Here is a 27493-nt window from a genome sequence, read left to right on the forward strand (position 1 = left end):
CCACAACATAGAAGTTAGTCGAAAAATATTCTCTGCCATGAAAATTATGGGAAGTGGGTGTAGAAGGCAGGACTGTGTAGTTTGCAGTCAGATGAATGCAGTATTTTGTAAGCGGGTTTTGTAGAGCTTATGATATTACAGTGAACATGTTGAATTATAAACTCTAAATATGCAACCAACATGCTTGTTTAAGGAGTAAAACAACGTGATTATCAGCCTACATATGCTTTGAGACGGAATATTAATCTAGTTGTACTTCGCCTTGAAACCACCGCTACAATTACTTCAAGGGGACCACATACATGAAATGGAAACTCGGTATGTCAATGTTAAATTTGCTTGAAAGTAGCCATTACTTCTCCCGGGAATTGGTTGCATATGGCAGCTGTATTCAACGTAGAAAGAGCTTCAGTAACATAATTTGCCAATATAAATATAGTGACGTCAGGGTTAATTATTATAATTACTGATTATAATAGACATCAAAACTCACATTTAAAAGTAGACTTACTTAACGACATTGCTCTGTTACACTACACCCTTTACAGCCCTTTCCGTTTGTCTGCCTCTGCCTCCCTGGAAAATGACTGATATTGTATGCGACAGTGATTTTTGCTGTAGCGTGAATTTTGCTCAAATCTGCCGTTTCGGTCTGCTTTCGATTTTGTACAGTTTCCTTATAGTATTTGAAACATAAATTTGTCTTAAAAAATATTGCTGATCGTGGGTTGATTCAGTCATTGTATAGGTGTAAACATTTTCAGAATACGGGTTCTATATGATCTCATAATACTGTAGTGTTATGGCGTATAAGTTACTTTATAATTTGCATAGTCTGAAGATGGTTTTCCGTGGTTTCCCAGGCAAATGCTGGGGCTGTACCTTAATTAAGGCCACGGCCGCTTCCTTCCAACTCCTAGGCCTTTCCTATCCCATCGTCGCCATAAGACCTATCTGTGTTGGTGCGACGTAAAGCCCCTAGCAAAAAAAAAAAAAATTCATTGTTGGCTAATTGTACTAAACTTTAATGAATTAACATTGTTTTTCTTTTCTCCAATTACAGATGCTGGTCTGAATTGTACTATGGGTGCTTGTGACGATTTGGATGAAGATGAACCCCCGTGTCCTCCAGACTCTACCCCTGACCTCGCGACTCCTGGAAGTCCGTGCATATGCAAACTTTCGCGCTGTGTGCAGCCCATATGTCGACATGGAACTCATCGTGTTCTCAAACAGAAAGGAAGCAACAAACCTGGAGATTGTTGTGATATTTACGAGTGTGTATCGCCCAAAGGTGAGTACTGTACTGTCAAGGAAGATTCGAAAATCTCTGTTAAAATGCATTTTATAAGAACAGGGAACTCGGGAGGAAATGCAACCCGCAGCGCACAACAGTAGAAGAGAATTACTCGCGGCTTGAACGAAACCAGAACTGATTCCCACATTGTCTGGCCAGAATTCGTGGCAATTTTTAGGAATAACTTCAGTTCGTTATCATACATTATGAACGGTAACTGTAAATAAAACAACGAAAAATGAACTGCGGTACCGTACATATTAAGAAAGGAAGGAAGGTTTTAGTTTTGAGTGATTATCGATCACCGTTCTGGATCTTATTTGACGAGGATTTCGAACTACGGAAACGTGTCACTTAATTTCATAAATTTCATGTGCACTGGCTGGAATTCGAATCACAATCACATTTTTCTGCTTCACGTAAGCTTTTATGAGGAAAGGAGCGTTAATTCGACTTCGAAAGAATGTACACACATTCTGTGTAGGTTAAGCAACAGTTATTTTGCACTGTTCTTTCGATATTAGTTGTCTCCTTTAATGGCGTATATTGCTAGGACGTTTTATGTCCGGGTCATTGGCTGAATGGACACCGTAGTGGCCCTGAGTTCCATTCCCGGTTGGACCGGGGATTTTAACTGCGAATAGTTAATTCCTCTGGGTGTTTGAGTTCTTCTTAATACACATCTCTTAATCTAGATACAAATGGCTGTGTGGTTTGAGTCACGTAACCGTCAGCTTGCATTGGGTTCGAATCCCAGTGTTGCCAGTCCTGAAGATGGTTTTCGATGGTTTCCCATTTTCACACCAGCCACATGCTGGGGCTGTACCTTAATTAAGGCCATGGTCGCTTCCTTCCCAGCCCTAGCCCTTTCCTATCCCATCGTCTTCTCAAGACCTATTTGTGTCGGTGCAATGTAACGAAAAGAAAAGGTTACAACGCATCACTCTACCAACCATCCGCTAAACACAAATAGGTAGTAAAATCAACCCTCCACATAGGGTTGGAGTCAGAGAGGACATTCGGTCATAAAACTGGGCTTAATTTGCTTCATGTGTCGACCCCAAGATATAAATTTTTAATGTTTCTTTTCTTGCCAGCCATTCATGTTTTTGTCTGGCAGGAGCTGCCGTATGCCGTAGAGATATTCTGGTAGTGGTGCTGATTATTGTTTTAAGAGGAAGTACATCTAGGCAACCATCCTCTATATAATCAGAGAGGAAAAATGGAAGGGATCCGACACTTCGAAAAATGAAGGTGTCGGCCAGAGAAAGACAAGGGCCACCAAGGGCGTGAAAATGAACGACTCCCTAGGCCTCGAATGCTCTAATACCGTCGGGCTCGGAAAAGAACAAGAGTTGACCAAGGGAGGTTGGATTGATGAAATTGAGGAGCCTGGCACAAGTAAGTGGAAGCAATGCCAGGACTCAACTAAGGGCTCTGTGGTCGCCAACCCACGTTCCAAAGTACAGAGCCCTTGCGGCCCCTTTTAGTCACCTCTTACGACAGGCAGGAGATACCGTGTGTGTTATTCTACAGCACCCATCCACAGGGGGATAGAGATATTCTCTCCTAATGAAAAGAATTCAATAAATGTGTTCAAATAGTTTCAAAATTCAGGGAAAAGTCATTGATAATTACCAGGAAAAACGGTGAAATAGAGCTAATACATCACAAGATAACTTTACTTACGGGGGGTGCCTAGCCGAGGTAAAGAGGTGCATTTTCTACTCTGAGGGACATGGGTTTGATTCCTTGTCAGGAAATTAAAGTTTAGAATCAAGACTTCTGCTTGTAGGGAGGTGCGTGACCCTGGAGTTTTATTCGCTTTACAGCAGAAATGAGTTATTTCCTGGTTGCAAAGTAGCCAGGCACAGAGATAACCGCTCTTTCTCACCTAGTGCCAAGGTTATAAAGAGGGAAACCTTTATTAATTTCTCTAGAGGCCTCCCTGGCTGGTATAGAGATAACTGTCCACCTTTTTTATTACGTTTTATTCTAGCCCAGAAACATTTCTGGTGAGACATAGTGTTTAGAGTGCACTATGACATCTGATATGGGCTAGGGCAAATTATTCATTAATCTGCCTGTCTCATTCTTGGCTTTGACAGTATGAAAGTGACAGCTATGAGCAGTGCTAGTAATAATTATTTATGCAGCCAGTTCTTCTTATGAATGGTGTGGAAATGTCGTTCATAGTGTCAATTGGTGTGAGCATTTTAGTGAGCTTGGCTGATTGAAATATAATAGCACTTTCTGGCTCGGTGGGGAGAGTAACGGGAACCTACCATATTCCCTGTTTCCCTAATAGGCTGTCCGGCTCCAGGCTAAATGGTTAGCGTGCTGGCCTTTGGTCAGAGGGGTCCCGGGTTCTATTCCCGGCAGGGTCGGGAATTTTAACCACCATTGGTTAATTTCGTCGGCACGGGGGCTGGGTGTATGTGTCGTCTTCATCCTAATTTCATCCTCATCACGACACGCAGGTCGCCTACGGGTGTCAAATAAAAAGACCTGCAACTAGCGAGCCGAACATGTCCACGGACACTCCCGACACTAAAAGCACAATTCTGAGAAACAAGAAGAGATTGCAGTCGTGAACATACTATTTTCACTCAGCAGTGATGAAAGAAGATCCGCTTGAAGCGACAATTTAAGATCATTAAATTGTCCATGGGTTCTAAGTACTCTGAAACTGAGCAGACAGGTTTAAACCAACCGAGCCATATAGTGGGGAAAAGGGGTAGATGAGATATTTGAGTATTTCTCAGTCTTTCTTGCCTGGTTCGTCCTTTTTTTTTTTTTCATTTAAGTGCTGAATTTATGAAACAACTACTTAAATACGTAATTCATCAGTGAGCACATGTAGGAGTTTCAACGTAGTTTTTCATTATGTAGGACGGCCTGTACACCTTTAAGTAATATTACTGCGTCTTTCAGAGTATCAAATATTGTTTGACTTACTACAGCGCATATTTCAAAGAGACTATAGGAGGACGTAGTGGTAGTGGTGATTATTGTTTTAAGAGAATGTACAAGTGGGCAACCATCCTCTATTTAAACTAATAAGAGGGGGTGGGGGGGAAGGGGTCCGACCGTTCAGAAAACGAGGCATCGGTCAAAGAAAGACAAGGGACTGCAAGACCCCAAATAAACATTTAGTTTCACTTCTCTATTATATAACCCTCAAAAAGCAGTAACCGGGCGAGTTGGCCGTGCGGTTAGGAACGCGCAGTTGTGAGCTTGCATCCGGGAGATAGTGGGTTCGAGTCCCACTGTCGGCAACCCTGAAGATGGATTTCCGAGGTTTCCCATTTTCACACCAGACAAATGCTGGGACTGTACCTGTATTAAGGCCACGGCCTCTTCCTTCCCACTCCTAGGCCTTTCCCATCCCATTGTCGCCATAAGACCTATCTGTGTCGGTGCGATGTAAAAAAAAAAGGCAGTAAAAGCACAATTGTCATTCCTATCAACTAGTTCATCATAATAAATTGCTTCTGGTGTTTGTTTGAAGGGCATGGTTAAACGAAATGGCGTATGGCTTTTAGTGCCGGGAGTGTCCGAGGACATGTTCGGCTCGCCAGGTGCAGGTCTTTCGATTTGACTCTCGTAGGCGACCTGCGCGTCGTGATGAGGGTGAAATGATGATGAAGACGACACATACACCCAGCCCCCGTGCCAGAGAAAGTAACCAATGATGGTTAAAATACCGGACCCTGCCGGGAATCGAACCCGGGACCCCTGTGACCAAAGGCCAGCACGCTGACCATTTAGCCATGGAGCCGGACAATGACATGATAGTCGAGTAGCATTGTCTCTGGCTTCTCACCAAGGTGGCCGCAGTTCGAATCCAGATCAATCAATATATGTGGGATTTTAAAAATGGAAAGTCACGTCGCTATGGTTCGGATTCCATATAAAATTGGAAGTTCCAAGTTTATGATCACAATAACAGCAGTCACAAAACTACAAGTTTGTTATTTTTTTAATATTCTGATATGAACAGCATTTTAACCTGATAACATTTTCCCCTTCAATCCATAGCGAAATATCATCCCTTCTCAAGTTATTCGTAATCGGTAAAAACTCGGATTCCTTCATGGCACTTACAGTACATGCAAAACAATCTGGCCCATATAAGATCGGTGATCTAGGTTGGTAATAAAATGTGTTAACAGTCTTTCTCCAGTATCATTCTTACTTTTTTCTTGCATGGTTCTGGCAACATGAATGACAAGTTTCTTTCCTTCCCCCCCAAAAAAACTGAGTGGAGGTTAACGCTCACATCTTCTACAACGTCGAGTCTCTAATTTCTACATTTGGCTAGCCCATTTCTCCTTATGTATTCTCGCGAAACTTTTAGTGATACTTGGTTGTACGGGATGAGGAGGAAGCTACCCTGGTTCCGGTAATACTGCCAACTGAATGAAAATGAAATCTGAATTGAATCGATAGTATGATCGATCGATAGAATTTTTCTAAACCTTTATTATCTTCAGCCAACAACTGTGTCACACACACATTATATAACATTATATAACATGTGTCGATGCGAATCGTGTACCTAGCATGAATAATTCTGCATTGTGGCTTTGTTGTAAACAACAGTACTAGTAAGTAAAGTGTACGCCAGATGTCTCATGGCGATTCATAATTTGTGTGTCAAAGGTTGCCAATACGAATCTCGAAGATAAGCGAGGTCTACCGATTCACCTCTAGAGAGCCAAAGTATCACCAAATACAGTATTATACGCGAACTTTTTCTTGAGCCCGATTTTTGCGGGGTGAGGAGTAAGGAGGGAGCGCTGCCGGTTCCGGTTATGCTGCCAACTGGGTGGAAATGAAATCTGAATTGAATCGATAATATGATCGATCGATATGAATTTTCTAAACATTTATTATATTACGCCAACAACTGTGTCACACATACATTATTTAACATTATATAACATTTCTCGATGCGAATCTTATTCCTAACAAGAATGATATATACACCGAGCTCGATAGCTGCAGTCGCTTAAGTGCGGCAAGTATCCAGTATTCGGGAGATAGTAGGTTCGAATCCCACTGTCGGCAGCCCTGAAAATGGTTTTCCGTGGTTTCCCATTTTCACACCAGGCAAATGCTGGGGCTGTACCTTAATTAAGGCCACGGCCGCTTCCTTCCCACTCCTAGTCCTTTCCTGTCCAACGTCGCCATAAGACCTATCTGTGTCGGTGCGACGTAAAGCAACTAGCAAAAAAAAAAGAATGATATAGTTTGGCTTTGCTGTGTAAACAACAACAGTACTAGTTCGTAAAGTGTACGCCAGATGTCGCACAGCGATGCATAAACGATTCATAGTTTGTGTTTCAAAGGTTGCCAATATGGATGTCGAAGATAACCGAGGTCTACCGAGCTCAGGGCTCAAGAAAAGGTTCGCGTATAGTAGAGACAATACGCGACACTCGGCGAGATATCGAGGGACAGCTATTAGAGCTCTCTAGCGGATTGACCTGAGAACTACTGATTCTGTCATAAGAGCACGTGTATTTGTGTGTGAAGTTTTTGGTGTTATTTATGCGTTTTCAGTGAGTTGACATAATTAAATAGTAGCGTGTGTCATTCCTTGATATCTCGTCTCAGTATGAGTGGAAAGGTATGTGCTGTGTTTGGCTGCAGTAACTATGAAGCAGAGAAGAATACGCGGTCTTTCTTCAGTTTCCCTCGTGACAAGAAAATGTAAGTAATATTGTGTTTGCATATATATTCTTCCAGTGACAAAGAGATTGTTATAGTACTTCATAATCTTCTGACCTGCTCGACCCATATTTTAATTGGTTTAAAATATAATCTTATTTTATTGTATAGTGCAGCAGTTAACCTTCAATACCGATGTGTTGTTGTATGTGTGATCTGTAGGTTTTGATTTAAACCAGGAAAATGCATATGCATATGTGTGTGGCTGGTTGTGTTCCAAGTTACCCCATTTGGAATGCCGTAATGCGTTGTCAAGCACTGAAGAAAATATGGGTGATTTACGAAATGTACATATTTTGTAGAAACAATATGATAATGCAAATTTGGTTTATTCTAATGTGATGGCAAGTATTGCTTATAGGGAAATTTTGAATGTTCTTGGGGCTAAATTTATAGATTTTCTTTCTGTTAGTAGGCTTCAAGTTAAAAGGAAACATGAATTCATTGAATCATGTGTGTAAGGAATGTGCCGATATTTTTATTGACAAGTGCCTTAATGTGATGATACAATGCTTTTAGATGAGAAAAAAAAAAAAAAAAAAAAGACAAATCTGGCCGTGAAAGTTCAGGCAAGAATAGTAAAGCAAAAAAAGTAATGCATAAATGAAAGATCAAGCCCTTTCACAGCAGTCCATTTCACATCTTGATTATATGTCTAATTTCAGTCTGTAAAATAATTCTTCATTCATTTATCCAGAATTGCTTTAGCAACTTCGAAGTTAATATCTTAATAACACTTTCTTTCTAGACGTAATTTATTTATCCATTTCCGTATATAGGCTACATTTCCACTGATGTTTGAATTTAGCGCGAATGTTCAGGTCAAGCCACTAGGAGCGCCACTTGAGACTTGTTTCGCGAGTAATACTTTAATCATAGCAAATTTCATTAAGGAAGGCTATTTCTGACCCACTCTTCATTTTGCACAGAATGTAACATCGTTCATTGGTTCATATTTTATCTCTCCAGGTCTACTTTAAGCCAGTCATAGAGGGAAGCAGTAAGGGCTGGGTGGAGTCTTGGAAACCTTACGAGAAAAAGAAAAGCACTATTGTCAAATCAATCGCCACTGATCTGTCACCCAAGAGACATATTCCCTACCAATTGCTTACCTAGTCTTTTCCTAAATTATTTCAAAGTTGGAAATTTATCGGAATTATTCCAATCGCTAATCCTGCTGAGGGTAGGGATGTTGCCATATTATCGATATGAGCAAATATCGATATTACAGTTATTTCAATGTCCATATTTTGATTCGATTGTTTGTGTTTATCGATATAATTTAACTATATTACTGAAATCCAAAAAGATCGTTAGGAAAAATTAAGGAATTAAGGAACAGTGACTGGAAAAGTATAATTATTAAGAGTAAACTTGTCCACCTCTGTGGTGTAGTGTTTAGCGTGATTAGCTGCCACCTCCGGAGGTCCGGGTTCGATGCCCGGCTCTGCCACGAAATTTGAAAAGTGGTACGAGTGCTGGAACGGGGTCCACTCAGCCTCGGGAGGTCAACTGAGTAGAGGTGGGTTCGAATCCCACCTCAGCCATCCTCGAAGTGGTTTCCCAGGCAAATGCCGGGATGGTACCTAACTTAAGGCCACGGCTACTTCCTTGCCCGTCCCATCCAATCTTCCCATCCCTCCATAGGCCCCTGTTCAGCATAGCAGGTGAGGCCGCCTGGGCGAGGTACTGGTCATTCTCCCCAGTTGTATCCCCCGACCCAAAGTCTGAAGCTCCAGGACACTGCCCTTGATGCGGTAGAGGTGGGATCCCTCGCTGAGTCCGAGGAAAAAACCGACCCTGGAGGGTAAACAGATTAAGAATAAGAAGAATTGTACTGGTAACCTAAAAGACAGACATAAATTATTTTAATACCGGTGTAGGAGAAGGTAATATGGACATTTGTCATTGTTGGTCATTCAGTTATCTAGGTTCTGTGTGTGTGTCTAGCGTAGCAGCTGTGGGCCTGTTGTGTGTTGTAGACATTTTTTACTTTGTGAGTAAATCTGAATTATTCATCGCATATAGTTTCTACGTTGGTGGTTCCTCGTGAAAGTTACTTTCAATTATGGAAATGGACCCACTGCTTGGTACAGTGTGGATGTGGATGTACTTGACAAAAATAGACAGTTAAATGCCACAGTGTAATAAACAATGCTCTCAACATTTCACATTCATTCGAATTAGGCTACAACAAATTTTTGATCAAGATTTTACACACAATATTTTGATCGTTATATTTGATTCTCTTTTCTTGGAACTGCCGTGGTCCCATATTTAAAAGAAAAACTTCAATATAATGTCAAATCCTCGTATTTTGAAACCAGAAATATATCGAGATATAGCAATATTTTGTTTTGATAGTATTGGCATATAAAAACTTAGAGTATCGCTATCGAATGAAATATCGATATTTTAGTACCATCGGAAGGTCCCTAACTTAGAGTACCAAACGTGGAAACCATACTCTTAATCGGGGTTTTACCTGTGATTTATACGTCCTCTTCTGTACATCTGTATTAAACTCCTAAATACCCTCATAACCATATGGAGAGATCTGTAACTTTTATTTACAACCTCATTAATATGATTACCTAGGTACCTTAACAGTGATCCTCATGATGTTGAGTTACTTTTACTCTATCAACACTGCAATTAAAACTGAGAGGACTTTGTTAACCTTACAACCTGACCGGTCACTCCGTTTACCATCATATCATAGTAAGAGTGCTGTCCATCTCACAACATTGCAGAGGTCTTTTTTGCAGTCGCTCACAATCCTGTAACTTACTTATTACTCTATACAGTATAACATCATCTGCAAAAGGCCTTATCTGTGATTTCAATCAATCAATCAATCAATCAATCAATCAATCAATCAATCAATCAATCAATCAATACTGATCTGCATTTAGGGCAGTCACCCAGGTGGCAGATTACCTATCTGTTGTTTTCCTAGCCTTTTCTTAAATGATTGCAAAGAAATTGGAAATTTATTTATCATCTCCCTTGGTAAGTTACTCCAATCCCTTACTCCCCTTCGTATAAACAAATATTTGCCCCAATTTGTCCTCTTGAATTCCAACTTTATCTTCATATTGTGCTCTTCCCTACCTTTAAAGACACCACTCAAACTTATTCGTCTACTGATGTCATTCCACGCCATCTCTCCACTGACACCTCATTTGCAAATAAAGAGATTTTGATTTGATTTGAACATACCACTTAGTCGAGCAGCTCGTCTTCTTTCTCCCAAGCCTTCCCAGCCCAAAATTTGCAACATTTTTGTAACACTACTCTTTTGTCTGAAGTCACCCAGAACAAATCGAGCTGCTTTTCTTTGGATTTTTTCCAGTTCTTGAATGAAGTAATCCTGGCGAGTGTCCCATACACTGGAACCATTCTTTAGTTGGGGTCTTACCAGAGAGTTATATGCCCTCTCCTTTATATCCTTACTATAACTCCTAAATACCCTCATAACCATGTGCAGGGATCTGTTTATTTACAATCATATTTATGTGATTACCACAATGAAGATCTTTCCTGATATTGAGACCTACGTACTTACAATGACCCCCAAAGGGGACTTTTCCTATTTGTGAAATTCACAACCTGACTTTTAACCCTGTTTATCAACATACCATTGCCTACTGTCCATCTCACATCATTATCGAGGTCACGTTGCAATTGCTCACAATCTTGTAACTTATTTTTTACTCTATACAGAATAACATCATCCGCAAAAAGCCGTACCTCTGATTCCACTTCTTTACTCATATCATTTATATATATAAGAAAACATAAAGGTCCAATAATACTGCCTTGAGGAATTCCCCTCTCAATTGATACAGGATCAGATAAAGCTTCGCCTACTTTAATTATCTGAGATTTATTTTCTAGAAATATGGCACCCCATTTAGTCACGCTTTTGTCTAGTCCAATTGGACTCATCTTTGCCAGTAGCCTCCCATGATCCACCCTATCAAATGCTTTAGACAGATCAATCACGATACAGTCCATTTGACCTTCTGAATCCAAGATATCTGCTATATTTTGCTGGAATCCTACAAGTTGAGCTTCAGTGGAATAACCTTTCCTAAGACCGAACTGCCATCTATTGAACCAGTTATTAATTTTGCAAACCTATCTAATATAATCAGAAAGAATGCCTTCCCAAAGCTTACATGCAAGGCATGTCTAACTTACTGGCCTGTAATTTTCAGTTTTATGTCTATCATCCTTTCCTTTATACACAAGGGCTACTATAGCAACTCTCCATTCATTTGGTATAGGTCCTTCAACCAAACAATAATCAAATAAGTACTTCAGATATGGTGCTATATCCCAACTCATTGTCTTTAGTATATTCCCCGAAACCTTATCAATTCCAGCTGCTTTTCTAGTTTTCAACTTTTGTATCTTACTGTAAATGTCATTGTTATCATAGGCAAATTTTAATACTTCTTTAGTACTAGTCACCTCCTCTATCCAGTTCTCATATGATTTATATACATGGTTATTCAGCTAGGACGTCTACCTCGAATACCTTGTGAACCGTTAAAGATATCGATATTATGTTTTCACGTTCATTACTGGTAGTAAGAGGCTCATAATGGAACATGCAGTACTTTTTCCACTGTGTCCCCATCTGCTGAGATAGCTGTACTAACATTGTTTTTATTATGGAACTACCCTATTTTCTAAAACTAGTCTTAACCTTAGAGTCATGACAAATTCAGCACAGTGATTATTTTGAAAATCAAACAAGTACTTTTCAAGAAAGTGGAATATATTCAACTGTGCTTCATTTGCCAGCTATAGGCTGCCCTGTTTGATTGGAATGTAGTAGCCAGCTAAAAGATGCGCTACGTATAACACATGCGCTTTTGAGGTAGTGTTCCTTCAGCTTCTTCTGACAGCTAGGCATTCGCTCGACTATGCCCATACACTCAATGATAAATTGTATTATTTAACAACTTACATATTGTCGTAGGTAACAAGTAAAGGAAAAATAAATATGCGACGGCTGGACAACATTATTATCCAGAAGTGATATTAAACCACACATGGGCTATACCTTATTTAAGACCATGCTGCTTATAGCCCTTTCCTATCCTATCGTCGCCATAAGACATGTGTGTTGGTGCGACGTAAAGCAAATTGTAAAAAACAAAACAAAAAACCACACAGGACTGAGTGAGATGGCTACGCAATGCGGGGCGCCTAGCTGCTAGCTGGTATTCGAGAGATGGCAGGTTCAAACCTCACCATCGACAACCATGAAGACGGTTTTCAGTGGTTTCCCATTTTCAAACTCGGAAAATGTACCTTAATTAAGGCCACGTTCGCTTCCTTCTCAGTCCTAACCCTTTGCTATCCCACGCTAGTTTGTGTGAAGTTAGAACACTGGCAATAAAAAGGAAAACCTACACAATCAATCATTGTCATTCCTTGGGATTGAATACATTAAACTGTGTGATACTACACATATAAGTGACGTGAATGTACATTTTTCTCGATTTCTCTCTCGGTTAAATATCGGATATAAACAAGCGTCGCAAAGTTTAAGCTCATCTTACGAAAACTCCAGTTCTTGTTATTTATTAGGCAGGAGATTGGTGACATTTCAAATTTTTATATATTTTAAATCAGAATACAAACATAGGCATCCATTATACACAAACTGGCATACTATAAACTAATCTGTGCTTCAAATAATGGAAAGCAATAATTATATTTTAGAGTAACACTGTTCAAACTCTGTGTTTGATGTGTCCCTCTTTTGCTCTAATTACTGCTCAGTAAATATGTGGCTTTCTTCTGGTTAGTTTTTCCAACATCTCTGTGGTTATAGTTCCTCATGCCTGCAAAAGGTATTGGCAGAGATCTTTGTAACTGTTGACAGAATATTGTTTTGTCTTACGGCCAAGTTCAATGTAATCAGCCAGGTCATTACTTGTAGAGCTCCTGATGATTCTTTGTTTCTTACACATCTTTGATGTGTGTTTTGGGTTGTTCAGCTGCAGAACAAATACTTTTTCAGTAAGTGGAGTTCCAGATATTACTGCATTCCTAGATAGAATGTCATGGTACTGCTCTTTCCTCAAGATGCCTTCCACTCTTGCCAAGTCTCCCACCTCACTGTTATCAAAATAACCCCAAACCATATTGCTACCACCCTCATGCTTCAGACTTGATGATAGGCACCTTTCTAGCATTCTTTCTCCTGGACAACGGTGCACATTCTGGTGACGATTTGACCCAAACTTCTCAAATTTTGACTCATCAGTCCATAGCACATGTCTCCACTGGTCAGTGCCCAGTCCTTGTGTGGTCTGGTCCACTGGGTGTTAAGAGGCTTTTTGGCAGATATACGTCCACACAACCTAACATCATGTGGACGATATTTCACAGCCGACACTGACAGATAATTTAAAAAGATAATTTGAAGGAAATGTCTTAATCTATCCATAAAAAATAGAATGTGTACTCCTTTCTTATACTCGTAGATAAGTTATTGTGAAGAAAGAAAAATGTTTATCTCTATAAAGCATGAAATATTGATTCTCCCGTAGGAAACACAAAGACAGTTTTAGATGATCTGGCTTGTAAGTTAGTAAAGGAATTGCTTACCGTACATATTGTGTTGGGATTTGCATTTTAACAGAATCATAAAAAGTGTATTTGCTAAGAGCAATGTAGCGTTGTCTTGAAATAAAATGACTAATTCATTGCATTATTATTATTATTATTATTATTATTATTATTATTATTATTATTATTATTGTTGTTAAATTTATCACTATATAATGTAGAGCCTCTGTGGCTCAGGCGGCAGCACGCCGGTCTCTCACTGCAGGATACTGTGGTTCAAATCCTGGTCACTCCATGTGAGATTTGTGCTGGACAAAGCAGAGGCGGAACAGGTTTTTCTCCGGGTACTCCGGTTTTCCCTGTCATCTTACATTCCAGCAGCATTCTCCACTATCATTTCATTTCATCTGTCAGTCATTAATCATTGCCCCAGAGGAGTGGGACAAGCCTCTGCAGCCAGCACAATTCCTATCTTCGCCGCAAGTTGAGGACTTCATTCATCCCATCCCTGACCCGGTCATTGACTGGAAAACAGGTTGTAGGTTTTCATTTTCAATCACTACATAATGTGTGTCTAGAGATTCATATTCATAATATTTGTTGTTGGTGGTGGTAAACAAATCTTGTTAACCAGAATATGCAGCTGTTTACTTTGCATAAATCTTAGTTCTGTTCCTTTATGTTCAACCTAACATTTACAAAGTGTTAATACATTATTTTGAAATAGTATTTTATTTTTTTTTTAGAAAGGAGAAGAGCTGAGCTCATGATTGTTATTTGTGATTGCAGAACAGAATTGTAGTCAAGTGGTGTGTACAGCAGAACCGCCAGTGTGTCCTCCGGATAGTTATAGTCTGCCAAGTGTAAGAGGACCACATGATTGTTGTTCTGTTTACCAAGGCTGCAAATGCTTACCTCGAGAATGTGAACCTCCAAACTGCAATCAAGGGCAGATTGTAAAGAAAATTCAGGAAGGGAATGACAAACCTGGAACCTGTTGTTCTGTCTACGAGTGCCTGGATCCATCTGGTGAGTTTTCAGAAGAATTAATGTTTGAATGTAAATATTAATACTGTAGTAGGAATGTGTTAGCAGAGGAACCAGGTAGAAATATTGGTTCCTCTAACTTGAGAACCAATACTCCCAGTTCCGTTTGCGTGTGTGTCTGTCCATGAGAGCAATGGAGAACAACGTGTAGCTGAACGACTGGGACCGCTCAGTGGTAGCCATCAATACCAATATTGTCGAAAGACTAAAAAGGAAATTGTGTGAATCACTAATGAAAGGAAACAATTACTTAGTGTAACTTTTGAAGTAGGTACTGAAGAGAAGAATATTGCCTTGTAATATGCTATCAGCACAATGATCCTAGTTGAAAATGAGGAATTGATTGATTAGTTATTAATTGATTTGGTATTTGATTTTTAAAATCTACCAGTAGCAAGTTTTCTGTTTAATGAACTATTATGTTATCCAGATTAAGTAAACAAGTAATGGATCAGTCCCTAGCCAGTAATACACAAATCAACAAAAACTTCTACATTCTGAAGGATATAATTTTGTCACTGTTTCTTTCTTTTTTTTTTTTTTTTTACTCTTTAGAAATAGTGTAAATAGACATGATTATTATTAAAGACCAAACAGTTAGAAAATTATTCTAATACCTGTTGGATATAGTAAAAACTATAATGAAGAGATCAAAGATGCACAGTTTTGCCTCTCCTCTTTTATTTTTTCGTCTCTTCTCCAGCTTCATTACCTACTTTGGAATGATCGTGAACTAGTATAGGTGTTGCAAGTAATAATAATAATAATAATAACTTAAATGTTTCCACCTTTTCAATACAATATATTCACAAAATTACAAAATTATACGGTACTAGTTTCGACCCATCTAGGGGTACCGTATAATTTTGTAATTTTGTGAATATATTGTATTGAAAAGGTGGAAACATTTAAGTTATTATTATTATTATTACTTATATATTGTTCAATACGGACCAAAAACATGAAATTCATAACCATCAATAGGTGTTGCATGTAACAAGCTTTAACAGCTTCATTTCTAATATAGTATAGGTGCCTAAGTTAATGAAAATTCAGTAGATATACTTGTTAAGTCAAATACAGAAGTCAATAAAATAAAGATATTATCTTTATTTTTCCTTTCCTACTTTTCTCCTTGTTTTACTTTCCTTTTCATGCAGCTTGAGGGAACCTTTGAATGAAGAGCCAGTCCCAACTTTGAGATGCATCACCAGATAAAACCAATCCTGGTATCATTTTTGCTTTACATTGCCCGGTTCTCACAGTGTATTTATCAAGTGTTCGTAGAACCGGTCCCTGCCATGTCAGTCAGTCAGTCAGTCAGTCAGTCAGTCCTGATCTGCATTTAGGGCTGTCGACCAGGTGGCAGATTCTGTATCTGTGGTTTTCCTAGCCTTTTCCTAAATGATTTCAAAGAAATTGGATATTTATTTAACATTTCCCTTGGTAAGTTATTCCAATCCCTAACTCCCCTTCCTATAAACAAATATTTGCCCCAATTTGTCCTCTTGAATTCCAACTTTATCTTCATATTGTGATCTTTCCTACTTCTAAAGACACCACTCTAATTTATTCATCTACTAATGTCATTCCACGCCATCTCTCCACTGACAGCTTGGAACATTCCACTTAAATTAAGTAGTGTTATGTTTAATGGTCCACCCATTCAATACATTTCGCTTTACAAGTGAAAACTATTTAATATTAAATGTTTAATATATTTTAATATTAAATATTAATTTAATATATGTTTAATATATTTTAATATTAAATATTATTTTAATATTAAATAGTTTTCACTTGTAAAGTGAAGTGTATTGATTGGGTGGACCATTAAACCTAACACTAGTTCTTAATTTCAACTGTATCAATACGGATCTATATGATGAAGTTTATAAATTGTAACATTCCACTTAGTCAAGCAGCTCATCTCCTTTCTCCCAAGTCTTCCCAGCCCAAAGTTCGTAACATTTTTGTAATGCTACTCTTTTGTCGAAAATCACCCAGAACAAATTGAGCTCCTTTTTGGATTTTTTCCAGTTCTTGAACCAAGTAATCCTGGTGAGGGTCCCACACACTGGAACCATACTCTATTTTGGGTCTCACCAGAGACTTGTATGCCCTCTCCTTGACGTCCTTACTACAGCCCTTAAACACCCTCATAACTATTACTACAGGGTCAAATAAAGCTTCGCCTACTCTAATTCTCCAAGATCTGTTTTCTAGAAATATAGCAACCCATTCAGTCACTCTTTTGTCTGGTCCAATTGCACTCATTTTTGCCAGTAGTCTCCCATGATCCACCCTATCAAATGCCTTAGACAGGTCAATCGCGATACAGTCCATTTGACCTCCTGAATCCCAAGATATCTGCTATATCTTGCTGGAATCCTACAAGTTGAGCTTCAACACTAGGTTCTGATAGTACCAATCCTCCTCGTTCCAGACAACATTTGCGCACACTGCTAATTAGTAATGTAGGACATTTTGCTTTGTGCGAAATAGGATAACTGCTGGAAAAACTTCTCCCTCGCCAGAAAACTATGGCTTTTCTACAGAAAGAATTTTCAATTGGACTACTCTGTGCTCCATATATAGCTATATCCATGATGCGAGCCAATATTGTGAGCATGAATTTTAAATTTCTGTGAAGCAGGGTGCGGCAAGTCCTAGCTGCCTGGGCCATGGTTCAGAATACGTCTAAGATGCGGTTTTCAGTTCTATACCAACTGGCATCTCAACTCTCAGGACCACTTACTAAGGCCACTCGGTCGTTGCTCATAATTCACAAACTCGGACATAACTACAGGAACCTCAATCCACTTTTATCTCATCCTACCTAAAACTTCAGTGTTGAAAGTACGGTATGTGGCAAAACAAACAACACTGAAATTATTGCTTATCTACTGTCCACGTTTCCATAGCAATGATGTATTTATTGTATATAATAGTTTGACATATTGTGAATTCAGTGTTGTGTTTATTTCTACAATTATGGCTCTCACAACAGAAGAGAAGGTGTCTATCGAGGACTAATATTTTCAGTTATATGGACTGGGAAATCAGAATGGGCTGAGTTTGCTTCACGTTAAAGAACAGTACGAGTGACTGAATAAGGAAGCATCAGATAGCAGAGCATTGTTAGCTGTCGTTGACAAGTTCCGTCAAACAGGATCAGCCTTCTATTAACGAAAGGACACAACAGGGCTCCCAAGAATCGTCACCACAAAAGAGAATCATGGACGACTTCTCCAACTGGTGTCACAGTCTATAATGAACATCACCGAAACACATCTGTTCGACGGATGTTTAAAGGTTGTGTACAGAGACCTCATTATTACCCCGTTCTTGTGGGATTGAATCATCTTTGTCACGGCAGAAGTCCTCCTCCAGCGACAATGGATGCAGCAAGAGCTACACCTCACACCATTGGGGAGTCTGTTACCCTTTTGGAACGACACATTGGAGATCACTTAATTTCTTGTGGAACTTCATTCCGGTCCACTTCCTGCTCCCCAGATCTCATGACCCCAGATGCCTTCATATGGGGCATAAAGGAATCCGTTTTCAAGGCAGATGGTCCAAAAACAAATATTGCTGAATTATGTGAGAAAATAACTTCATATTTTGTGTCCTTTGTTCAATAATGTGTTCAATAATCTTCAGAAACTTTATGAACAATGGGTGGCACATGTTGGTACACATTTTAAACACATTCTGTACCAGGAAAAAGAATGTCTGTCCTTGGGGCCGCTAACACTAGCTTGAAGAACATGGAATATTTCTAAGGGGGTGGTACATAAGCATTGGAGTTTGTACAGAGAGGGGTACTTGTTCATTGTATTTATATTCCTTTGAAAGTTTGGTTTTATTGTTCATTGGAAACAAATTCATATCACCTTTAATGCAAGTTGATTTGAAGCGTTCTAACAGGCTGGAATCTCTAGACTCTGGGATGGTTACTGGACATGGTCTGGACAGAAACCATGCCCATCCGCAATGTAAAGTTCTCGACATTCTAGAATTTCTCAAATTTCTGGAGGATCTGGAAATTCTCAAATTTCTAGGTCCACACATTGCGGGGTTCGATCTCACACTATAATACTGAGAGGTGAGGCGTGACGTGCACACAAGTCCCCCATACGGTATTCAACTCACTTGTAGCACTGTTAAATAAATTAACATTGACCTTTAAATACTACATTCATTCACTGCAAGAGGGATATGTCAAATGTTAATGAAAGTGACACTCGAATCTTGACTCAAACACCTCGTTAAATCACAAAAGTTCATAAATTATTACTTGAAAATAAATTAATCAAACTGAAACATGTTGTATGTCAGCCGAATTGAAACTTAAGAAAATTGTGTACAATTTAAAATGTCTAGTTCACAACGTAAGTCCGCTAATATTGGCATGACAGACTGGAATGTTCTATTAGATCACTAACCTTTATCATCACAGTTTCTAACCTACTGACCTTGTCAGTTTTATAATCAGAGCACAATGTTGAGCGCAATATTCACAGTTCATGTTTGTTCAGGACATATTAGCATGTTTGTGATAAATTAAGCAAATTTAATGGTACTCGGAAATGTCCTATTCCGTCTTATTCCATCTGTAAATGATTATTAAAATTATGTGCACTTCAAGACTGTTCAGTACTGCCTTTAATAATTATTAACTTTAAACTGCACTTGGAAAGAGTCTGTCACTGTCCATGAATAATTATTATGAAATAGAAATTATAAGTTAAATATGGCACCGAAAAAATTCTATGTTCCCTCGGAACTTCACAAGAGGAAAACACAAATTCAGATATGGCATCAATATTCTAAGTTCCCACAGTTGTTACGAAACACAAGTTCAAATGTAGTGCTTGGAAAAGTTACAACACTCACAAGAAAAAATTCTATGTTCCTTCAGTTTGTTACTGAAACTCAAGTCCTAATATGGCACTTGAAAAAAAAAATAAGTTCCTCTTCCACTGGAATCAAGCACTAGAGATGTAAAGTATCATCCGGATATAGGTTTGGTCTGTCGCACATGCAGTGCTCCACCCGTCATCCGTATCGTAGAGACGGTGGAGTATGACTGACTCTGTAGCCTGAATCGCCTTACTTTTATACCTGGAGCCAGTGAAGCATCTCGAAACGTGGATATTATCCACCTCTATAACTCCTAAAGTACATGGTGGGTTTGCTCGAAAATTTGGTAATTTGCATCTGTTATGATGGTCTCCATGTTTAGGTAAAGGTAAGGGTTATTCTGCCCGAAGGCAGGTCCGAACCTCCGCAGAGGTGTTCCTGAGCCAGAGTTTACGTGCGGTAGGGTGGCCAGTTCCTTTCCGCTCCTCCATTCCCTTACACCCCACCAACAGTGCGTGGCAACCCATCCAACTCCTGACCACGCCCAATGTTGCTTAACTTTGGAGATCTCACGGGATCTGGTGTTTCAACACGGCTACGGCCGTTGGCGTCTCCAGGTTGGCAGTGCAAAAATAACAATATCTTAACTCCAAATAGACATTACACATGGGTCGGAACATTACCATATATGGTCAAGCCTTGGTGTGTGAAACCAGCTCGAGGTGGCTACGTCACGGCTGTGCACGTCAGCGAGTTCGGCGGGCTTGCCTATCTATCACTTCGTGCGAAGTTTAACATTCATGCTTCAAACTTGCTTTCACATAGCAGTGTTTCCGGTACAATACATACGTTTGTTTTTCCACATATGGCATTATCAAGTTTAATGACAACAGTCTTTCCTGACACATATTAAGCGAATAATGTTTACGACGCATGATGATGATCATAATGATGCAACAAGTACAGTCTTTGCTGATGAATGCAGTTCTATTGTACCTTCCCTTGTCCTTGCTTGCAGTAAACTTCCCAAAATAAATGAACATAATTACATTATAAATTGCCGTTACTGGTTCAAATATTTACATGAGTCTCGAACCCAATTACAAAGTTATTGTGTGGAATACGGTGGGGTTATTGAGTTTTGACGGAGGTTCAAATAAGTTAAACTGCACACGACACGTAGCCTCGAACTGAATTGTCTCTTAACATGAAATTACAATTATAGATCCGCACATCTTGGCCTGATTAAACAAATCTGAACTAGTCGGTAAACAAATACAATAAGCACTTGCTTGGGAAAAAATATGCACAAGCTAAAATAAACACAGCCTGAAAGAGAAAACAAATATGAACACTTGATGTCATCGTCTGGGTCTGGTCTCGACCCTATGACCTCTAAGGCTCTGGTCGTCAATTGCCGTGTACACACGCAGCAGAGTGTTGCACGTTAAAATTAGCAGCTCCTGGTCATTTGTAGAGAGAAAGTCAATAACATAATATTTTATACGCGATCAGACCAACATTCCATAGAGCCGGGCTAACGGTTCTTGTGTGTACAATCCAAAGGTATAAATTTCATGATGACTGATCCGTATTGAACTGTGATCACAATAATAGTAAAATATATTTTATATTTTTGTATTTTGTAATGAAAAGGTGGACATTAAAAAAAGTATTTAACTATTCTTGTGTGTACAGCAACTTCATTCATTTGACACTCTGCCACTCCTCGCAAAGAGTCTTTACCTGCATAAATACACCACTGGGTCAACAGCCTCTTCCTCTTCGGGGCATGCAGAAACAAGTCTCGCCTTTCAAACACATGGTCAGGCAGGAAGCTCACTGACACAACTTCTCTCATGAGTCTTGTCACAGTACACCGAATTGTGCCCCACATTATTTCGAATCTAGGCTACTCATCGGCCTGTTCTCAAATATTTATCTCATGAGGATAGCATACCATACCCTCTTTATGGCTCTTCACGGCCTTGCATCTAAAATATCCAGATTTGCATCCAGGCTGTTACTCGGCCTATTCTCACATCTAAGCCTCCTTGGCCGATTTTCACAAATATTTCACAGCAATAATACACACTAATTACGGCGCTTCACAGCCCTGTATCTAACCTATCCAGGTTCGCATCCCACATACAGCTATGGCTTAGTCTGTTGTGATCTTATATAAAAGACCCTCTCTGAGTTACAATGGTGTAAACGTCCCTTTGGTCTCGCTGCAATCTGCAGTACATTCCCCATGCATAATCATGCACACCCTACCATTTTATCTAAGTTGTCTTTGATACCGGGTTCCCTGTTCGAACCTCTAGAGGTAAGTTGACCTCCAACTTATTTTGAAGACTTCGACATCAACCTAAAACTCGCATCTCTACATGGCGCAGAAGAATTCTACATTCATAAAACACAAAATAACCACTAAACTATTACATTAACCTCATTTCACCTAAAGCAAAGCTTATATAAACACATGGCTGGTGCAGGCAATCAGCCCCAAGCTAAATTACCTACCTATAACTTATTATACATGCCTATGGCATTGAAAGTTACATATTTAACATTTACTTTACCGAAAAGGCCCTGAGTTGAATCTATAGCTACAAATCATGCTTATATGCAGTTCAACTTATCTGAAACATTCCATCTTTGCCTCAGCGTGCCCCTCTAGGGTGGCGTGTAGTGGAATCAGCCCATATTAGCACTGTGTACTCTGGATCCTGAAGTCTGGTACTCTACTCCTGGGAACGCCATTACAGATGCCGTGTTCTTCCTTGGTTCTCAGCAACTCCTGAAAACTGGATGATGAAGTATGACACTCCTCTTCACTGCCTAGTTTGTATTCGTATACAATGCCACAACCTAGGCAAGATACAATTTGCTATATTTGCTACTTATGGTATCAGTCCGACCATGAGTAGCGCCTATTATGGGTATGATATCTCGTCACAAGAAGTCCTTCTGGCAGTTAACCGACACGTACCGCACTAAATTTTAGTTACATTATTATTCACTCAATATAAATGCTCAGGCAAGCTGGTCTAAGCCCTAAATAAGACTTTCTAATTACTTTGTTAAATTCACTTTCTCTAGAGTCTAGAGTGACATGCACTTTGCACTGGTCTGTCAGCAATAGCTCCTGGCTGCTTGGGAGACATTTCCTGTATATCACTGGTAGATTCTGTTGGGCTCCGGTACATCCCCGCGGTCACAATAGATGGCCTTTGTGGGCGGATTGCGTCTTTCCAATGGCTATTTGAATTTAACTTTCCTACTTGTCACCGCTATGGTGTGAATAGTGCAAAATAATTATAATCAGCTTTATTCAGTGTTTAATTTTGCTGAAACGTGCACTCGTATGGAAATAATGTCTCAAATTTGCATGCTACCAGACCTGGATTGCTCAGATTTGGCTACGTGCTGTTGGCACTACTGGCTTGATGTGACAGATTCAAACATCTTTGTCTCATTCATTCTCCTTTCTCTTTCTCTGTCTCGCTTGGGAAAACGATATCCAGGGTCTCCATGAGTAGGTTCAAAATAAAGCTTCCTTCTTATCGGGGCTTACATGAGTATCCACAAGGACTACAGCTTGTGCTCCAGTGTTCACCTCCCCCTAAAACACGGAATTCGGGCTCTGCATGGGGCTATATTCAAATATTCCTGTAACATAGAATGATGATATTTGGACTGTAACACAGTGATACAGTTCACTATATAGAATTCCTTTTTAATGGTTCTAAGTCTTTAAGACTATATTTAGTTATTCAGTTACTTAAATTGATTATATTATTAAAGAGTATATCAAGTTTCCTAACTGGAACATTTACTGCCATTTAAATAGTCACCTTCATCAAGACAGTTCCTATTCTTCTTCTTATAATCTACATGCATGTCTGCACATGGATTATGCGGCCAAATTTTAGGATTTATATCAATTTCAGGTGTTACAATGTCCATATACCGTGTCTTTTTAGGATTCTTTTAACAGAAAATGTTTTTTGTTAATTTTGACCTAACTTCATACTTAGTATTTACCAATACGGTACAGGAATGGGTTTTAGGGCACTCATCTTTAAAACTTACATACTGAACCAGGGGGCTTATCGATGGTTCCAGTTTATAGGACCATCACCAAGATTATATGATTCGAGAACTGGAAATATTTCAAAGGAAAGCAGCACGATTTTTTCTGGGTGGTTTCCGACAAAAGGATAGAGTAATAACAATGCTGGGCTGGGAAGACTTGGGAGTAAGGAGGCGAGTTGCTCGACTAAGATACATGTTCTGAGCTGTCAGTGGAGAGATGGTGTGGAATGGCATCGATACATGAATCAGCTTGAATGGAGGTTTTAAAAGAAGGAAAGTCAAAATACTGTAATGGTCGCCACCATTTTATTGTAAGACCTTGCAGTGTGCAAGTGAGCCTGCACTCGGCCGCGAGTGATGTCACCGAGTTAGGGCCGCACCCGCTTGCCGCGCAGCAACCAGTCAGGAACGAGCCAGGCATACAAGGCCAATCTTCTCTGCTATTACTAGGTAATCTCAATGGAGACTTCCTGATTGTGGGAGAAAGAACTAGAAGATGAACCCAGTTCATTCCGAATCAAGAGTGGGGCTTCTCCTCTTGCAAAGTATCTGGAGGGGCCGGCCTCCCTATTTAAGGCAGGCTGAATGAGCTCAAGTGGTTCAGTTTGAGTTGAGAAGTCAGTCTATGCGAGGTTCAAGAGTGTACTGCTGTGAGTTCACAGTTTTACTCGTTCAGTGGAGCTGAGCAATGCAGTAAGTGTTCTGTCCGTGGAACTGAGGCTATCGTTCTATTGTCTGTCGTTGAGGAGTTGAGTCTCTCGTGTCCAGCTGTTGTAGCGTGAATGTTTGTGCCTCTGGCACAGCATGAGAGATGTCTGTTGTGAATACAGGGACAGTGTACAACGTACAGAATTATGAGCTGTGAACTAAGCGGCTGTGATAGTGTACAGCAAGTATAATGGTGGAACTGACTTATAAGTCACAGTAGTGAGAGTGCACAAACTGGTGTAATTGTGTGTACCGTGTGGTGTAAGTTGCGGTCCTCATGTGTCTGGGTACTGTGTAAGAATTAGCAGTAAATCAATCCTACTCCGGCCCCACAGTGTAGGGGGCAACACGTCTGCCTGTTACCCGGGTTCGATTCCCGGTTGGGTCAGGAGTTTTTAATTGTAAATGGATTAATATCCTTGGCCTGGGGACTGTTGTAACTTATTGAAATGTGCAGTACCATGGATGTTATTCTACCACCCCCACCCACAGGGGAAAGTGGATGGATGGATTTTAATTAAACTTGGTATTTCAGTTTAGAATAAGGTCGAGTAGGTCGAGTAGTTGTTAAAAAAAATTTGGCAAGAGAGGGTACTCCAAAAGGGGCCTAAAGAATGGAACTCGATGTAGGCCTGTCTCTCTCAAGGTTGATTTTACACTAGAATAGCTCATGACAACATTTATTTGGAATTGTTGTTCTATATATTTTTCTGATACAGTGAAAAGTAAGAGAACTATCAGTAGCAGTCATGTGGAAGTCCAAGAAAATTGCTATGGAGATTGTTCTGGCAACATTTCAAAGGATTTGTGCATCTGTCAGTATTTAAAAAAAATATTAACACGATACTAGACTTTTTGTAACAAAAGGAAGAGATCAAATAAAGATCAACAATAATGCAAAAATGTGAAGCTGCGAAGGGCCACACACAGCAAGGAAGCGAGTACGTCACGACAAGCCGGTGACAGGGAGGAGCATGCCTGCTTATTTTTCTCAGAATCGGGAGGTATAGTATGGGAGGAGGACAAAAATATAATGATGAACTTGCTAAGTGATTGTCCCATTGGTGACAGGTACTACAGCTTGTGTTAAATAGTTTGATAGATAAATTCAAGTATTGAAATTAGAGATTTTTTTAATCCACCAGTTATACACTTCCCTCTCATGCTACTTGCAAAGGAAACTAAAGAACAAGTTGCACACATACTAATAGAGAGAAGGGATTCTTTCTAATGATGATTTGATCAGTGCTGAAGCTAATAAGCTAGTGGAGAATACTTGTTTGTGTTTCAGATATGAACTGCACTGGAGACTCTTGTTATGAGATGCAATGTCCTGCAGACTCATTTCCTGACCCTACAGTGACTGGCAGTCCTTGTACCTGTAGAATAGACAGTTGTGAGCCAATAATCTGCAGCGAAGGAACTCGTCGAGCTTTGAAATATAAAGCACGAGGTGTTCCTGGAGACTGTTGTGATACCTACAGCTGCATCTTGCCTACAGGTACCTACAAGTCCTAATCAAACCTTAGATTTTCATGTACTTAAATATTTGTATTTATTGAACAAGAGTAGATCAACATTTTTTTAGATATTGCTACAGTAATTACAACTCTGTAAATAAATTCATTAATTGTTGTTATGAATAATTAATTTTGGAGACTGGCATATTAACCTACTTTAGTAAAATTCATATTTTCTACATACTGTACTGTCCCAAACATCATAAGAAGTCTAATTATAATTATATCCCCAGTTACTATATGCATGCATTTTAATTTGATGTAATTTCGGCTGCCTGTGTATCAGTTTTGATGTTCCGTTCTACTCTGCCAGATAGCTGAAAAAAGCAACTTCGTTGGGTAATAGGTGGGTAAGTTTTAACTAATGTTGTTGGGTAAACACCAAACGTGTCACCAGAGATTATTTTTTACATGCTAATACCGTATGACATGGAACGGGCATTTTCCTACGCTTATAAATTACATATGAACATTCTAAACCAGAGGTAGTTAACGTACTACCCGCAAAGTTATTTTATGTGGGCCCTCTGGTTGAGTTTTTATAATGTGCTTAAGTTTTAGTTAATAAGAACTTTGTTGTAATTTATGGAGACAGGAGATAACACTGTAAGAAAAATATCTGAACTATTTGTAGTTTTTTCTTGACGTGATGTAACTTTTAATGAACTGTTGGAAAAGTTCTAAGATACATCTAATTATTCCCACCTGAAAGGCAACTAAGGATTAGACTTTCTCCATTCGTTTCTTGGAATTACAGCTGCGGACTTTCCAGGAGAGTGAAAGACTGGGTCCAGCTTTCTTAAAATTTGTGAGAAAATACTCGTGCACATTTGCGAGTAAGTTATCTTTTTGAATAAACATTTTCGAAAATGAAGTTTAAAAAATCGAAATTACCTTCCTGGGTCAGTGATGAACACTTATATTCCATTCTGAGGGTGGCTGTGTAAAATATATCTCCAGGCATTTCAACACTTCAAGCTAAGGCCCAGACCTCTCATTAATTGGTGAGTTTAACCAAAGTTACCAAGTATCGTTTACTTTTCTCAGTTTGTTTTGTATTGTCAGGTTATTGTTCGTATTGTTGAATAGCCATGTGAGAAGTTAGTTGGTTAATTGGTTGGTGATTGAAGAAGGGGGCACCTGGGTGTGTGGATGTATTTGTGTGTTAGGGAAGGACGGATGGAGGAGGGGATAATGTGACCCGCGGTTCATTTAGTAACCGGCCATTCGGCCCGCCTGCAAATTATTTGAGCACCCCTGTTCTAAACAATATTTAATTTCAAATAATGCTGCAGAGTAGTAGTGAGGCCAACAATTCCAATCTTGTATATAAAACACGTACACCCACACCCCACTGGTAGTCCTGTTTCTCGAGGATGAGTGGGATGAATTTATATGGCATATTTTAATGGCCGGATACTCTTCCTGATGCTAACTTCAGGTGAATGAAATTGGGTAAGGAGATGGAAAGAATTGGCTGTGGCCTATGAACTGGAACTGTCCCGATATTTGTCTGGACGTGAAAATGGGAAACCACAGAAAACATTTCTTGGGGCAGCCATGGTGGGGTTCAAACTCTCTCATCTCCTGAATGAAGAGCCAGGTTCCATAGCCGTAGCGT

The 27493-nt window shown here is 39.5% G+C and overlaps 1 protein-coding gene across 1 annotated transcript in view; it reads left to right on the plus strand.

The window, feature by feature from the left end:
• Window positions 1–27493, plus strand: part of LOC136877746 (cysteine-rich motor neuron 1 protein) — a 104757-nt gene that overhangs the window by 12727 nt on the left and 64537 nt on the right. The window contains exons 2-4 of the mRNA XM_068228731.1: window positions 1064–1294; window positions 14417–14656; window positions 25644–25853. Coding sequence (XP_068084832.1) covers window positions 1064–1294; window positions 14417–14656; window positions 25644–25853 — 681 coding nt within the window. The remainder of the gene's footprint in view (window positions 1–1063; window positions 1295–14416; window positions 14657–25643; window positions 25854–27493) is intronic.

The sequence above is a fragment of the Anabrus simplex genome, chromosome 7 (genome assembly GCF_040414725.1).
Source record: "Anabrus simplex isolate iqAnaSimp1 chromosome 7, ASM4041472v1, whole genome shotgun sequence".
In the NCBI taxonomy this organism is placed as follows: Eukaryota; Metazoa; Arthropoda; class Insecta; order Orthoptera; family Tettigoniidae; genus Anabrus; species Anabrus simplex.